This window comes from Neomonachus schauinslandi, chromosome 3 (genome assembly GCF_002201575.2).
Source record: "Neomonachus schauinslandi chromosome 3, ASM220157v2, whole genome shotgun sequence".
NCBI lineage: Eukaryota > Metazoa > Chordata > Mammalia > Carnivora > Phocidae > Neomonachus > Neomonachus schauinslandi.
The window spans coordinates 28319387-28335261 of NC_058405.1; the positions used below are offsets into that span (position 1 = coordinate 28319387).

Consider the following 15875-nt stretch of genomic DNA (forward strand, 5'->3'; position numbering starts at 1 on the left):
CCTTTCTTTGGGGGCATCCCTAGATCATTACCTCTCTGCGATCAAGTCGACTAATTTTGGACAAGACACTAATCCTCTGAAGTCTCAGAGGGTTAGATTACAGCAGCCTGTGCTTCCCAATCTTGTCCACACCACAGAGCACAAAATACGGTATTGCAGGACACTGAGATAAACGGAGGAGGCGGTACAGCACACCTGGAACCCACTGGCCGCCGTGAGTCCTCGCACAACGTGTAGACGCTCTCAAGGAGCGCTCCAGTCCGGAGGTTCGTTCCTACTGATGCGCCATAGCCGTCTATTACATAGGACGAAGTGGGACTCCCACTGTTTCTGGAGTCAGCGGCCTTTCCCTTCTTGTAAAAAATGAAATCTTTATTCCGTACGCGGACCAAGGCGTAAAAAAGCACAAAGGCCGCGAAACACGCAAATAACCAAAAAATCGAAGTACCGCACTCAACCAGCGCGCTCTCGGCTGGTCTTACGTCTCTTCCCAGCAGGCTCCGGGAGTCACCGCGAGACTTCATCAATTCTTGCGAGATTTATCGGCAGCCATCTTCTTGGGGGTGCTAGGAGCCGGGAAGACCCCCCGAATCGTTCCCATTGAGCTGCCCTTCGTCTTCGCTTTCTTCACTTTTGCCTGTTCTGCGTTGCCGACACCACCTTATCCCAAGGCTGAGTGAGAGCTCGGATCTAGGCGTGTGTCGCCCTCCCGGTCCAAGAAGATTTGCTCGGGTGGAGGGAAGGGGGAGGGCCCGGGCAAACCGTTGCTGCCTCAGCCGGGGTCCGGGGACGGGGAGCTCCTGGCACCCCGTGGATTCGCGGCCTGCGACGGTACCCGCAGAGCTGTTCGCCGATCGGGGCTCGCGGGAACCTGCCACCGGCGCCTCCCACCGCGGCCCACGCGGGCGGCGCGCGGAGGAGGGGGCGGGGGCAGCGGCGGCTGTAGCGGCAGCGACCTGGGCGGGCGGAGGAGTGTGACGGGCCTCGGGGCCGCTGTGGATGGTTTCTAAAATGATCATTGAAAACTTCGAGGCACTCAAGTCCTGGCTCAGCAAGACTCTCGAGCCCATGTGAGTATCCGGGGGCTATCTCCTTGCAGGGATGGAACTGGGAGATAGGCGGGCACAGTTCCCGAAGTGCCTGTGATGGAGGCCGAAGCGGTGAACAGAGATCCCAGGGTTTTGTGTTTTTTTTCTTTTCCACCCTCGCTTCCAGGTTCAGGATACTCCAGAGAGCCTGAGCTGATCTTTATCTTACCGCTGAGTTGGTCCTTGAACTGATTCCTTCTTTTCTTGTTTTCCCGTTATATGTAGACCGACTCCAACCTACACACACATTTGATGAGGGCCCCCAAATCGGTTTCTTTTCTTTTAGTGAATCCGAGCCTTACCTCTTGCCCAGACTATTTTACCTTGTTTCTTTAAATGAAGTGAATGGTCCTTATTCGGGATTAGGGCAGTTCTAATGTAAGCCACTCACGTTTTACCTAAATACAGTCCCGGAAAGAAAGGCCACGTTTCCCATGTGCTATCTGGCTCACCCGCACCTCTCTTAACTGATTGAAGATGTAACAGGTGCTAAGGTGCCCAGTAAGATTCCTTTTTCCTACTTACACGTTTGTTAGTTTGGAGAGGAGGAAGAAAATGTTATTTATCCATATGGGATATTTGGCAGTTTTAAGTAGGATGCTGTAGATGGACTGTGGGGAGGGGGTGTTCAGAGTGCTGGAATGTTTTATACTGGAAAAAATAGTGTTTTAAGGATTTATCTTTTAATACATACAAAATATATTTTGGGCCAGGTGCTTTATCAAAGTTAGTTGATTTACAATAAACAAAATGAAAAAGGGAAAATCCATTCATCTAATCAGTTTATTAAGCGCCTGCTGTATATTGTGGGAGGCTTTGGTGACAGAGCTTTTAAATTCCAAATTGAGAACACAGTGATAGATGAGTATTAAAGAAATAAGATAACTTCAGATTAAAATAGCAGTGGTGGTTGTAATAATAGAGGGTTATATAAAAGACTGATTAGAAGGTCTCTCACAGGAGGTAGCATCTGAGCAACACTTAAGGAGGAGAAGGAACCATCTGTGTCAAAGTCTGGAGAAAGACTGTTCCTTGCAGAAGGAACAGCAAGTGCAAAGGCCCTGTGGCAGATGATTACAGTGTGTTCCAGGAAGAGAAGAAAGGTAACTGTGGCTGCAAGGAACATTGTGATGGGGGAGAGAATGGAATAACATGAGGTTGGAGAATTAGGCAGGGGCCACATTATTTTGGTTCTTTGAGGCCATGGTCAAGAGCTAGGATCTTATTTAAAATACAGTGAGACCTTAGATAATTTAAAGCAGGCAGGGACTGATTTGATTTTGTTTTAATTCTGCTCACTTTGTGGAGATTAAGGGGGCAAGAATGAAAGTAGACTATTCTGAAGGGCATTGTAGGCAGAAATGTAGGTCGTTTATATTATAGTGATAGTGGAGACAGAACGAAATATGTCTTATAAGTAGATCTGATAGAACTTGCTAATGGATTGGATGTGGGAGGTGAGGGAAAGGGACATCAAGGATAATGACTAAGAAGTTAGCCTAAACAGCTGGATGGATGATAATAGAGAAGGCTGGGAGAGAACAGGTTGAGGGGAGGTGGAAAGGTAATTGGTGTTTGTTACACATCCAAGTTAGATATTTAAGAGGTGGTTGGGTTGAGTCTAGAACTTGGGCAGGACTAGAGAAAGTTAGAGTCATGCAGAGAGTATTTGAAACCATAGAATTGTGGGAGATTTCCTAGTAAGAATATGTTGATAGGTAAGAAAGGAGGGCCCACATCTGAGGTAGAAGACTGAGATTTATGTTACTAACGAAAAATATATGGCAAGAGAGGCAAGTTGTCAACTTGATGGGATGCTGCAGAGTGGATGAAAAAGGTGGAGGCAGATAAATGGTCCTTAAGTTTGGAAAGGTAGAAGTCATTGGTGACCTTAGCAAAATAGTTTTATTGAAGTGAGGTGGTCCAGATAGAAGCCTTATTTCAGTGGATGGAGAGAGAGCGTGCAACAGTGGTTGTAGTGATTTAGAGGACAAACTCCGGAGTCACAATGACTGGCTTTGAATATTGCCTCTGCCACTTACCAGCTGTATAATATTGGGTAGATTACTTAACTCAGTGCCTCCCGTTTCCTCATCTGTATGGGGAAATAATGAATATATATTAAGACTCTTTAGACACTGCCTGGTTTGTAATTAGCGCTCAATAAGTATTAGGTGAACAGAAAACGTAAAAAAAAGATTTGAGTTTAAATAGCACTCCTTTTTAAAAAAAATTTTCTGAGTTGACACAATGTTACATTAGCTACAGTTATACAAGGGAGTGGTTTAATATCTCTATGTTATGCTATAACCTAAAAGAGAATTATTTATAGTTATGTAGTGTGTAGTATCTAGAAATAGTAGTCAGTCTTTAATTTTTCACTCCTTTGTCCCCAACCATTTAGTTCTTAATCCTTTGTCATATAGTTTCTTCTTTCTTATACACAAAATTGCTTACCTCAGTGTTACCAATGAATTTATTAAATGTAGAGATTTTAATAAAGCATGTTTCAGATATCATAGCCTATTTAGATGACTGTAGCACTGCAGTCATTACTGTTAGGATAAATAAGGCTGCTAGTACAGCCTAGACAGTGGTAGGAATTGGGATTGGTCCTTTCATAATGTATATTGCTGTGGTAAAATTGAGCCTTTATCCAAGTTCCTGTCCCTTTCATTGCATTTCAGGTGTGTTCTCAATGACTTAAAGCTGATTCCAATTGTTTAAGACTTGTGGTTTCTAACCTTGGGTTTGTGAAGCTTTAAGATGTGTTATCTAAAGGGATTTTTTGCTTTACTTTAAAAGTATAATTGCCAAATAGCACCTATTTGAAGGAGTAACATTTGAAGGACCAAGGGTAGAATATAACTCAAAACTTGTATGAACTTTCTAGCTACTTGTGCTAGTAAAGTATCTCATGGTTTTGGACTTCCCCTGCATTTTGAATATGTTAATTCAGCAAACATTGAGTACTTAATCTGTACTGAGCAGTGTGTTAGATATTGGGAATATTGGGAAACAAGCTGCAATAACTATCTTCATATTGTTTACCATTTAGCAGGGAAGACAGATGTTGAACAAGTAATTATAAGACCTTTGATTATTATGAAGTCCAGAATGCTGTCAAAATGTGTTTGGAAGGTCAGGAAAGGCTTTTGCTGGTATAACATTTGATCTTAGCTTAATAGAATGAGTAGCAGTTTGCTAGGACAAAAGGGTGCGAGAGCTGTGAAAGCATTCTAGGTTTTAAAGAACAGATTGTATGAAAGCCCTAAAATGAAAGAAAAAGAAGTGTCTTGGGGGAAATGAAATTTTTGAAAAAAGAGCAAAGGGAGGAATAACATTGGATACCTCCAGAGGGAGGAGCTGGATCATTCAAGACTTTGTTGAGTCATGTTAAGGATTTTGGATATTAATTGAAGGATAGTGGGAAGCCAGTGAAGGGTTTTAGGGCAGGAGAGTTTTCAGATTGACATAAAAACAAACAAAAACCCAGCCTGGTTGCAGTGTTTTGGCATGAAATGAAAGTCGGTAAATCTGCTTGTTACTTGATTATAAGGTCTGTCGATGTGTCAGGGCTCTGGGTTTTGTGGGGTTTTTTTCCCCATAAATTATTGAAAATGTAGTTGTTAAAATTGGCATCTTGAAATACTTAAGATTGATATTTTGTTCTCTCAAACATTTGCTTAGTCATACTTGCTATAATAAAATGAAATTAGATGTTGGTCTTTTCTTTAACATTCTTTTTGCTAATGTGAAGTCCTGGAAAAACAATTTTAAGCTTTTTTGTTGTTCAATTTTTCTGTTTTTGTTTTCTAAACAGAAAAGGTTTTCTGCTGTATTTTGAAACTTTTTATGAGTTTACACATGACTAAATGTGGTAACTTAATAAAATCATGGACTATTTTAGCTGGAGGGAAACTTCAAAGTCAAATTTGAAAAAAACTCCTTAATTTTTCAGAAAATGGAGAGGCAGATAGACTGGAGGGAAACTTCAAAGTCAAATTTGAAAAAACTCCTTAATTTTTCAGAAAATGGAGAGGCAGATAGACTTAATGATGTGCCCAGATTTTGTGAGGTTAGTAGTAAAGAACAGAATGCATAGTTTTGTGCTCCTGCTGCTGTGTAGTGGTGTGGCGGTAATGTGTAGCGGAAAGAAGCCAAGTTTTGTAACCATATAAACTAATGTTCACATCTAATTCCTGCCACTTATTAACTGAGTAATCTAGGCAAATGAACCTCCCCTTTCCTTATTGGTATAATAGGGGGAATTATGCTTAGATATTTTTGTAGTTGAAAGATTTGAGACGCATTTTTTTAAAAGATTTTTAAATTAATTCATTTAGAGAGCCACGCCCCAAGAGAGAGTGCGCGGGGTGGGGGGAGGGAGAGGGAGAAAGAGAATCTTAAGCTGACTCCCTGCTGAGCTTGGAACCCTGCAGGCTCATCTCACACCCTGGGATCATGACCTGAGCCACCAAGAGTTGGATGCTTCACCAACTGAGCCACCCAGCGGCCCCGAGTCACATTTTTAGGAGCCTAGCCCTTCCCTCCCTCCTTAAATACTGCTTGATTAAACATAAATAGGTTACATTACTTGCTCCTGTTAACTCTTATCACTACCACTGCTGCTGCCACTACCACCTGCATTTGTATGCATTGTTGAAAGTTTTGTATTACTTCCAAGTTCTGAGAGTTGGATTGTTACCTCCGTTTTGCAAGTGATGACACTGAGGCACAAATTTAAGGTACTTGTTCAGAGTCACACAGCTAGCCATAGGATGTGACTAAACAGTAATTTAAACTCCTGCTTTTTTGCCTCTAGAGCCATGTTCTTAATTTGCTACCACACAAGATAGTGTATTCTGCCCTATTACCGTATGCACTTTTTTACTATTACATTTTCATAATACGAGCTGCAGTTATAAAGGAATAAAGTTCAAAAGCATCATGGTTATCAGTGCTTTACAGTTTAAGAAAGAAACTTTTTCACAGTTTTTGTAGTCTCTTTCTCCCTTCACCCACACTTGTTAACTATACCTTTCTCACCACATTAAAATTATTTTTGTTCCCGTTTTACAGGAAGAATTGAAAGGTGATCTTTTCACTGCTGAACTTTATTCCTGTTTCCCTTCTTTGATCCTTCTCTTTTTACAGACTCCTTTTGGCATTAAAAGTAAATTTCCTAGTCCTTAAGGAAGAAAAACTCAGCAACAGTAGCAGCAAAAATAAAACAAAAAATAAAATCTTACTTTTCTTCCAGTCATTTTCATGCTAGCTTTTCTTTTCACTAGTAAATCTAGAAATAGTAGTCAGTCTTTAATTTTTCACTCCTTTGTCCCCAACCATTTAGTTCTTAATCCTTTGTCATATAGTTTCTTCTTTCTTATACACAAAATTGCTTACCTCAGTGTTACCAATGAATTTATTAAATGTAGAGATTTTATATAAATTTTATATGTTCTATATGTATAACATAAAGCAGTGTTGATGCTGCCTTTTTTTTTTTTAACTTCTTATATCTTGAATCCCTAATACTTTGCTTCTCTTTCTTCTCAAATCAGCTCTGTCCTTTTTAGTTCATTTTCTTGCCTTTTAATTATGTTTTTTTCAAATTCTGTTTCCATGCCTTTTTTTCCCTCAACTACTTCTACTCCTGTCACCTCATTCACATTCATTCCCATGGATAGTTTCCATTATAATCTGTTCCAGTGGTTCTTAAAACCTGTGTGTGTGTGTGTGTGTGTTTTGGAGTCTTTGAAAGTTTGATTAAAGACTTCCTTCCTTAGGATATTGCATATATATAAATTTGCATTGAATTTCAGAGTTTTTCCAAGAGAACCTCTGGTCTCTACATTATTTTTCACATATGTATGTTTAGACTTAACCTCTCTTCAAAGCCTTAAGCTCTTATTCCAGTTGCTAGCTGTATATCTACCTGGTTCTCCCATATGAACTTCAAACTACATTTCTGAAAGTAAATGTTCTCTGAATTTACTAATTTGCATTTCATTTCCTCAAATTTTCCAGGCTTGAAATTTTATTTTTTAGCTTTTCCTCCCTTCATCCTCCCCCTTCAGTTAATCATTGGGTTCTATCTCTTTCTTTTAATAATTCTTACTAATGACATTGCTCAGTAGGGGGCCTCACATTCCTTATTTAAACCCTTACATTTTTTTTTCTCCCTTCTAGTTCCATCCTGGATGCCCAACCTTGTTTATATCCTTTGATTTGATCAAAATCTTTAGCACTCTTAAATAAATTGCATACATTTTGACTTAGCTTTCAAAATGTATAATCTGCTTATCCTTCTAGTTATATCTTCCCATTTTTTTTTGAGTCTTAATTTCAGCAAAGCTGAACTTTTTTCTGTATCACATTGTTTATCCTGTCCTCTTTCCCCAACTTTCAGAGGGTAACATTCATTGAGTGCTTATCATATCGTAATCATTGTGTATTCATTGAATGTGATCTAGATTCTGTTACTTCAATTTTAAATATGAGGAAATTGAGTCATAGGCAGATTAAGTAATGTGGTTCATTCATAGCTAATAAATAATGGAGAAAGGATTCAAGACAAGACATTTTGATTTCAGAGCTTTGTTGTGCGCTATAATATACTGCCTTTCTCCATTTCCTTTATATATGTTGAAATCAAAGGTCAAGGATGATTCCAGTTCTTCCAGAATGTTATTTATGACCCATCCATCTGGAAGGAGTGACATGACTCTTCTCTCCTAGCACTAGTTTGCATCAGTTATGACATTCATCACTTGCATACTTGTTTAGTCATTAATTCTCATTTATTTTATCTTCATTATTAGAATCTCAGGTCCTTGAAAGTAGACTCCAAATCATAGATTTAACTGTCTTCCTGTTGTATACAGCACCCAGCACATGCCTTGTGTGTGGTATATTAAATGCACTGGTTGAAATTTCTAGTTTATGTAACCATAAACTAAGCAGAGAGAAGTGTAAACTCAAATCTACCGTACTGTAATGAGAATTTTATTTCAGAGCGACAGATATGTGAGCAATTTGAAAAGTCACTAATCTCTGGGTCTCTTTCTCTTTATTTTTACTTCATAGGACCTTCAGATTATGTAAAGCTTAAGTGATTTTTTTTTAGGGGGAAAGGACACTGAAAAATATTAATAACATTTACTCAAAGTATTTTTGAATTCTGTTATGTGCAAGCTGCTGGCCTCCATGGACCTGCTCAGAAAAGAATGCCAAATGATAATTCTAGTCTGATGAATTTTACAGCTGGTAGAAGAGTTTTTCTATAATTAATTATTGGTTAAAATATTTTTCATTACCTTCTTCATCCCTTTAACTTTTGTTGAGTTGACTCTCATTACCACATTTTACTGCTGCAACCTTATTTGTCTTTTTCATCTGAGTGCTGAGTAGTTAAAATGGATTTAGCATTTTCTGTATGTTTTAGCATATCCTTGTCTTTGGCTTACAATAGTTCCCAAATTATTTTGTATGCATATAAATCAAAAGACAGATACTATTATGAGCAAAACAGAAAGTAAGGTATTCCAGTGTTTGGTGTCTACACATCAAGAGTGACTAATTCAAGCTTGAGCTAAAAAGCTTCTAGGAATATTTTTTTCTTCCTCCTGCTTCCTTAGTCCCAGAGGATAGAGAATGAGAGAAATGAGTGGATGGTATAAGCCCTTCCTACCAAACTTAGTCACTTACTTACTCCCACTGCCTCATTTCTGTGGAAAAATCCTTTTCAATCTACAAATAGTAACTTCTCAAACAGGTGAAAGTTTATTTTTATCTTGGGGTCATATTTAGTATTGTGTGTTTGTATGAAATAATGGAATTCGCTTGAGATCTGTTACTCAGTGATTCTTCCTGAGATATTTTACCAACACACAAGCAAATATGTTTATGTATTCTTTCTCCTCTTTACATAATTGATATCATACTTGGATGTCCACATAATACATAAAAGTGTTGTCTTTTTTATTAAGGTTACATAGTATTTTAATGTAATGGATATACCATAATTTAACCATCTGTATTGATGAATGGGACAAAAAGTACTACAGTGTATATATTTATCACATGACACACCCGTGTATACCCATCACTTTGATTCTGCTGTTAATATTTTAGTGTACTTGCCCCTACCCTTCTTTGATGTATTTTAAAGTAAATTGCAGATGTTAGTGAACTTACCCCTAAGGATTTATGCCTATCATTAGAGTTCAGTATTTATAGTTTTTAAAAAAAGTTTGATATAATCTGTATACAATGGTGTACACAGATCTTCACTTGATCTTAGCCAAAAGGCCGAGAAGTGATAATAGTGTACACAGATCTTAAAGTGTATCCTTTGATGAGTTTTGACAAATGTGTACATCTTTGTAACTCAATTCCCTGTCAAAATAAAGAACACTCCCACCATTCTGGAAAGCTTTCTCATTCCCCTTCCTGTGCTACCATTTACCCATAGAAATAAGCACTGTTCTGATTTTTTCCCAGTGTATATTAGCTTTGCCTGTTATGGAACTTCATATAAATGAAATTTTAGAATAGGTGCTCTTTTGAGTAGGACTTCTTTTTACTTCTGAAAAATGTTCTTTTTTTTTTAAGATTTTATTTATTTATTTGACAGAGAGAGACACAGCGAGAGAGAGAGCACAAGCAGGGGGAGTGGGAGAGGGAGAAGCAGGCTTCCGGCTGAGCAGGGAGCCCGATGTGCGGCTCGATCCCAGGACCCTGGGATCATGACCTGAGCCGAAGGCAGACGCTTAACCGACTGAGCCACCCAGGAGCCCCTCTGAAAATGTTCTTGAGATTTATCCATATTGTTGCATATACCTGTAGTTTGGTCCTTTTTACTGCTGAGTAGTATTCCATTGTCAAATGCATGCTATATAGTTTTAATAATGCCGGTGCTATTTTTTTTTTTTTTTAGTATCGACTAGTTAATTTAACACAATTTTTCTTTTTCTTTTTAATTGAAAATAATACATACTTGTTTTAATAAAAACTCAAATAGTATAGAAATATAAACCAAAAGTGAGTCTTCCTAACCCCCTTCTTGATCCCCATATGTAAATACAGAATTGTATATTTATAAAAATAAACATACATGTTCTATGTTTATGTAGGTATATGCAGTTGACCCTTAAATATCACTGGTTTAAATTGCACGGGTCCACTTATACATGAATGTTTTGCCATACTGTGAATGTATTTTCCTAATAACTATTAATATTTTCTTTTATCTAGCTTGATTGTAAAAATACAATATATAATTATATATAACATACAAAATGTGTGTTAATTGACCATTTATATTGTTGGTAAGGTTTCTGGTCAACAGGCTAGTAGGGTTTAAGATTTGGGGGAGTCAGAAGTTATACACAGATTTTTGACTATGTGGGAGTTGTCACCCTTAACCCTTGCACTGTTCCAGGGTCAACTGTAATTTTTTAACATAGACAGGATCATGTTGTTCATATGTTACTGACATGGGTAACAGACACTCTACATATCCTCCCATACTATTCTTTAGTTTCCTGTTCTTCCCAGTGGCTCCATAGTATTACATTATGTGAATATACTATATAATTTATTTTAATAGTGCTTAAGACATGGGCATTACTTTGTAGAAAAAAAAATTAGCTTATTTTCTTAAAGTATTAAATACCTGCACATAGTTACAAGAAAGAAAACTTGTCAGAAGGCTTTGAAATGAAAAGTTAAAGTCCTTCACACTTTTCATCCTAGCACTTTTAATATTAATATGTAGTCTTTATACCTTTAAAATGTCTGATTCCAGTTTTGAGTAGCTCTACCATAGTTTACTAAATCATATTTTTACTTGTAATTTAGTTCGTTTCCTAGGGTTTTTTTTTTTTTTTTTTTTACTTTATAAATAACTGCAGTGAACATCTTGCCATATGTAGTTTCTTTTTCTCTAACTTTTCCTTCTTTCCTTCCTTTCCCTCCCTCTCATTCTCTCTCCATTTCTCTTCTTCCCCTTCCCTTCTCTTTTTTGCTTCTCCTTCTCTTCCCACCCCTTCCCAGTTCTCATTAGAGAGGAATTACTTTCCAGATGTCAGCTAATACTGCTGTTGGAGGCCTTTTTAACATTAAAAGATGTGTGTTTGAAAGCTCAGCCAGGTGTGCTTTTGGTGGTGATTGTTTAATAAATCCAGTAGTTCAGATAAACTTGTTTTTTGAAGTCATGTTTGGGGGCGTTGTGGCAAGTAATTTCTCTAGTGTTCTTGTCTCAGAGAGCCATTTAAAAAGTGACAGAAGGAGAGATAGTATGTCAGTATAAATTCTGGTCTGTTTTTGACTTTATAACTTTCTGCATCCTGCTATTCTGACACTCCCTGATGCTTTGCCCACATTCTCCAATTATTAATTTTCCATTGCTGACTGGCAATTTAAAAGTTATGAAAAAGCATTTCTACAAGTTTAAGATTTATACAAATCTTAAAGTTACCAAAAGTGAAAAATACTTGAATGATTACAGATTCTACATATAAGCATTAAAATACGCTGTTCAGCAGATCATTTGTTGCTCTTTGTAATATAGTTTTTTTAGTTGAATAAATTTGCGAGTAGCATAGTGTAAGTTTAACGTGTAAAGTGTGTCACTTTAATTCATTTATGTATCTTAATATGATTGTCGATATAGTGATATTTATCACAATTATAGTACAATATTATTGTCAGTGTCTGTAATACTGTGAATTAGGTCTCCATGGCCTATTTACTACTCATTACAAGTTGTACCCTTAAACACCATGACGCCTGTCTCCCCCCCCCCCCCCCCGTCCCTGGTAGCCACCATTTTACTCTGTTTTTCACAGATTTAAGTTTTTTTAGATTTCACATGTAAGTGATTCATACAGTACTTATCCTTCTCTGTCTGATTTATCTTGCTTAGCATAATGTGCTGAAGGTCCATCTCTTTTTTTCACAAAAGGAAAGGTATCTTCCTTTCTTGTGGCTGAATAATATTCCATTGTATTTATGTACCACATCTTTTTTATCCATTTATGTGTTGATGGGCATTTGGGTTGTTTTAGATCTTGCTGTTGTGAATAATGCTGTGATAAACATGGAAATTCATATATCTCATTAAAATCTTGTTTTCATTTCCTTTGGGTACATACCCAGAAGTGGAGTTGTTCACTGAAGGATAGATCTTTTAAAAATTTTTGAGGAACCTCCATGTTGTTTTTTTTTTAGTGGCTGGGCCACTTTTTGTTCCCACCAACAATATATGAGGGTTCTCTCTTTACTACATCCTCACCAGCATCTTTGTTTCTTGTCTTTTTTTTTTTTTTTTTTAAAGATTTTATTTATTTATTTGACAGAGAGAGACACAGTGAGAGAGGGAACACAAGCAGGGGGAGTGGGAGAGGGAGAAGCAGGCTCTCCACGGAGCAGGGAGCCCAATGCGGGGCTCGATCCCAGGACCCTGGGATCACGACCTGAGCCGAAGGCAGACGCTTAACGACTGAGCCACCCAGGCGCCCCTGTTTCTTGTCTTGATGGTAGCTATTCTAATAGGTGTGAGGCAGTATCTCCTTGTTGTTTTGATTTACATTTCCCTGATGATTCATGATATTTAACATCTTTTCATGTGTCTCTTGACCATTTTGATGTCCTCTGGGGAAGTGGCTATTTAGTTCTCATTTTTTTAATTGGAATCTTTGCTTTTGTTTGTTTTTGAGTTGGTGGAGTTTTTATTTTTATTTATTTATTTATTTATTTATTTTTTAAAAGATTTTATTTATTTATTTGACAGAGACAGAGACAGCGAGAGCAGGAACACAGGCAGGGGGAGTGGGAGAGGGAGAAGCAGGCTTCCCGCTGAGCCGGGAGCCCGATGTGGGACTCGATCCCAGGACCCTGGGATCATGACCTGAGCCGAAGGCAGTCGCTTAACCAACTGAGCCACCCAGGCGCCCAGGTGGAGTTTTTATATCCTTTGGATATTAACCCCTTCCAATTTATGGTTTACAAAAATCTCCCTTTCTGCGGGTTGTCTTTCATTTTGTTGACGGATTTGTTTGCTCTACAGAAGCCTTTAGTTTGATGTAGTCCCACTTGTTTTTGCTTTTATTGCTTTTGCTTTTGGTGTCCAAAAACTCACTGCCATACCTATGTCAAGGAGTTTACTACCAGTTTTCTTTGAGACCTTTGTTTCAGGTCTCTTAGGTTTAAGTCTTTAATCTATTTTGAGTTAGTTTTTGTATATGGTATAAGATTTTGGTCCAGTTTTAGTTTTTTGCATATGACTTTCCAAATTTCACAACATTTATTGAAGAGACTATAGACTATGCTTTCCCCATTGTAAATTCTTTGTTATAAATTGACCATGTTTACATGGGTTTATTTTTGGGCTCTGTTCTGTTTTACTGATCTATGTCTGTTTTTATGCCAATACCATACTTTTTTTTTTTTTTAAAGATTTTATTTATTTATTTGAGAGAGAGAGAATGAGAGAGAGCACATGAGAGGGGGGAGGGTCAGAGGGAGAAGCAGACTCCCCGCCGTGCAGGGAGCCCGATGCGGGACTCGATCCAGGGACTCCAGGATCATGACCTGAGCCGAAGGCAGTCGCTTAACCAACTGAGCCACCCAGGCGCCCGCCAATACCATACTTTTAATTACCTTGTAATATAGTTTGAAATCAGGGAGTATGGTGCCTCTGGCTTTGTTCTTTTATAAGATTGCTTTGACTATTCAGGGTCTTTTGTGGTTCCATACAACTCTTAGAATTGCTTGTTCTATTTATCTGAAAAATACTATTGAAATTTTGATCAGGATTGCACTGAATCTTTAGATTGCTTTGAGCAATGATGGACAATTTCACAATATTAATTCCTCCGCTCCATAAACATGGGATGTTTTTCCGTTTGTTTGTTTCTTTGATTTCTTTCACAGTCTTGTAGTTTTTGTTGTACAGATCTTTCATTTGCTTAAATTTATTCCTAGGTATTTTATTATTTTTGGTGCTATTGTGAAAGGGATAGTTTTCTTTATTTTTCAGTGTTTCATCATCAGTATAAGGAAATTCAACTGACTTCTGTATGTTGATTTTGTATTCTGCAGCTTTACTGCAGTCCTTGATTAGTTCCAAAAGCTTTTTGGTTGAACCTTTGGGTTTTTTTTTTTTTTTTTTTTTAATAAAATCATGTCATTGGGAAATAGTTTTACTTTTTACTTTCCAATTTGGATGCCTCTTATTCTTTTGACTAGCCTAATTGCTCTAGCAAGGACTTCTAGTTCTATACTGAATAGGAGAGATGAGAGTGGGCATCATTGTCTTATTCCTGATCTTAGAAGAAAAGCTTTCCGTTTTTCTCCATTGTGTATAATGTGAGCTGTGAGTTTGTCCTATATGATACCCTTTATTGTGTTGAGGTATGGCTCTACTCTGTCGGTTAAGGTTTTTTATTATGAAGGGATGTTGTATATTGTCAAATGTTTTTTCTACATCTGTTGAGATGATCGTATGATTTTCATCTTTCATTTTATTGATATGTCTTACATTTGTTGATTTGCATATTTTGAACCATTCTTCCATCCCAGGGATAAATCCCATTTGGTTGTGATGTATAATCCCTTTAATGTGTTCCTGAATTTGGTTTGCTAATATTTTGTTGGGATTTTTTGCATATGTATTCATTAGGGATATTGGTCTGTAGTTTTTTTGTGGTATTCTTACCTGGTTTTGGTGTCAGGGTAATGCTAGCCTCATAAAAGAAGTCAGGAAGTGTTCCCTCCTCGTTATTTTGGAAGACTATGAGGATGATTGATTGGGGTTAATTCTTCTTTAGATGCATCATAGACTTCTTCACTGAAGCCATCAAGTACTGGCATTTTCTTATGTTGGGAGTTTTTGATTACTGATTCAATCTCTTTACTAATTATTGGTCTGTTCACATTTTCTATTTCTTCTTGATTCAGTTTTGGTAGGCTGTGTGTTTCTAGGGATGTATACATTTCATCTAGTTTATATAATTTGTTGGCATATAATTATTCATAGTACCTTAAGATTTTATGTATTTCTGTAATAGCTATTGTATTGTAATGCCTTCTTTTTCATTTCTTTTCTTTTCTTTTTTTTTTTTAAGATTTTATTTATTCATGAGAGATGGGGGTGGGCAAAGGCAGAGGGAGAAGCAACAGGGAGCCTGATGCAGAACTTGATCCCAGGACCCTGGATCAGGACCTGAGCCGAAGGCAGACGCTTAACCAACTGAGCCACCCAGGCACCCTTCTTTTTCATTTCTGATTTTATTTGTTATTTTTTTGGAGTGTTCACTTCTTTTCCTCTTAGTCTAGCTAAAGGTTTATCAGTTTTGTTTATCATTTCAAAGAACCAGCTCTTAGTTTTGTTAATCCTTTCTGATGTTTATCTGGTATTTATTTCATGTATTTCTACTCTTATTATTATTTTCTTCTTCTAACTTTGGGCTTAATTTATTCTTTTCTTAGTTCCTTGAGTTGTAAAGTTAAGTTGTTTATATGAGATATTTCTAATTTTTTAATATATGCACTTACTGCTATGAATTTTCCTCTCAGAACTGCTTTTGCTGCATCCCACAATATTTTATATGTTGTGTTTGTTTCAAGATAATTTTTCATTCCCCATTTGGTTTCTTCTTTGACCCAGTGGTTTGGAAGTGCATTGCATAGTTTCCACGTATTTGTAGATTTTCTTACTCTCCTCTTGTTGATTTCTAGTTTCTACCAGTGTGGTTAGGGAAGATAGTTGGTATGATTTCT

At 37.4% G+C, this 15875-nt stretch overlaps 1 protein-coding gene across 6 annotated transcripts in view; it reads left to right on the forward strand.

The window, feature by feature from the left end:
- The first annotated feature begins 951 nt into the window (after positions 1-951).
- Positions 952-15875, forward strand: part of RBM26 (RNA binding motif protein 26) — a 77427-nt gene continuing 62503 nt past the window's right edge. For all 6 annotated transcript variants that reach the window (XM_044913536.1, XM_021697953.2, XM_044913535.1 and 3 more), the window contains exon 1: positions 952-1070. In XM_044913536.1, the coding sequence (XP_044769471.1) occupies positions 1000-1070 (71 nt within the window). In that variant the 5' untranslated portion in view covers positions 952-999. The remainder of the gene's footprint in view (positions 1071-15875) is intronic.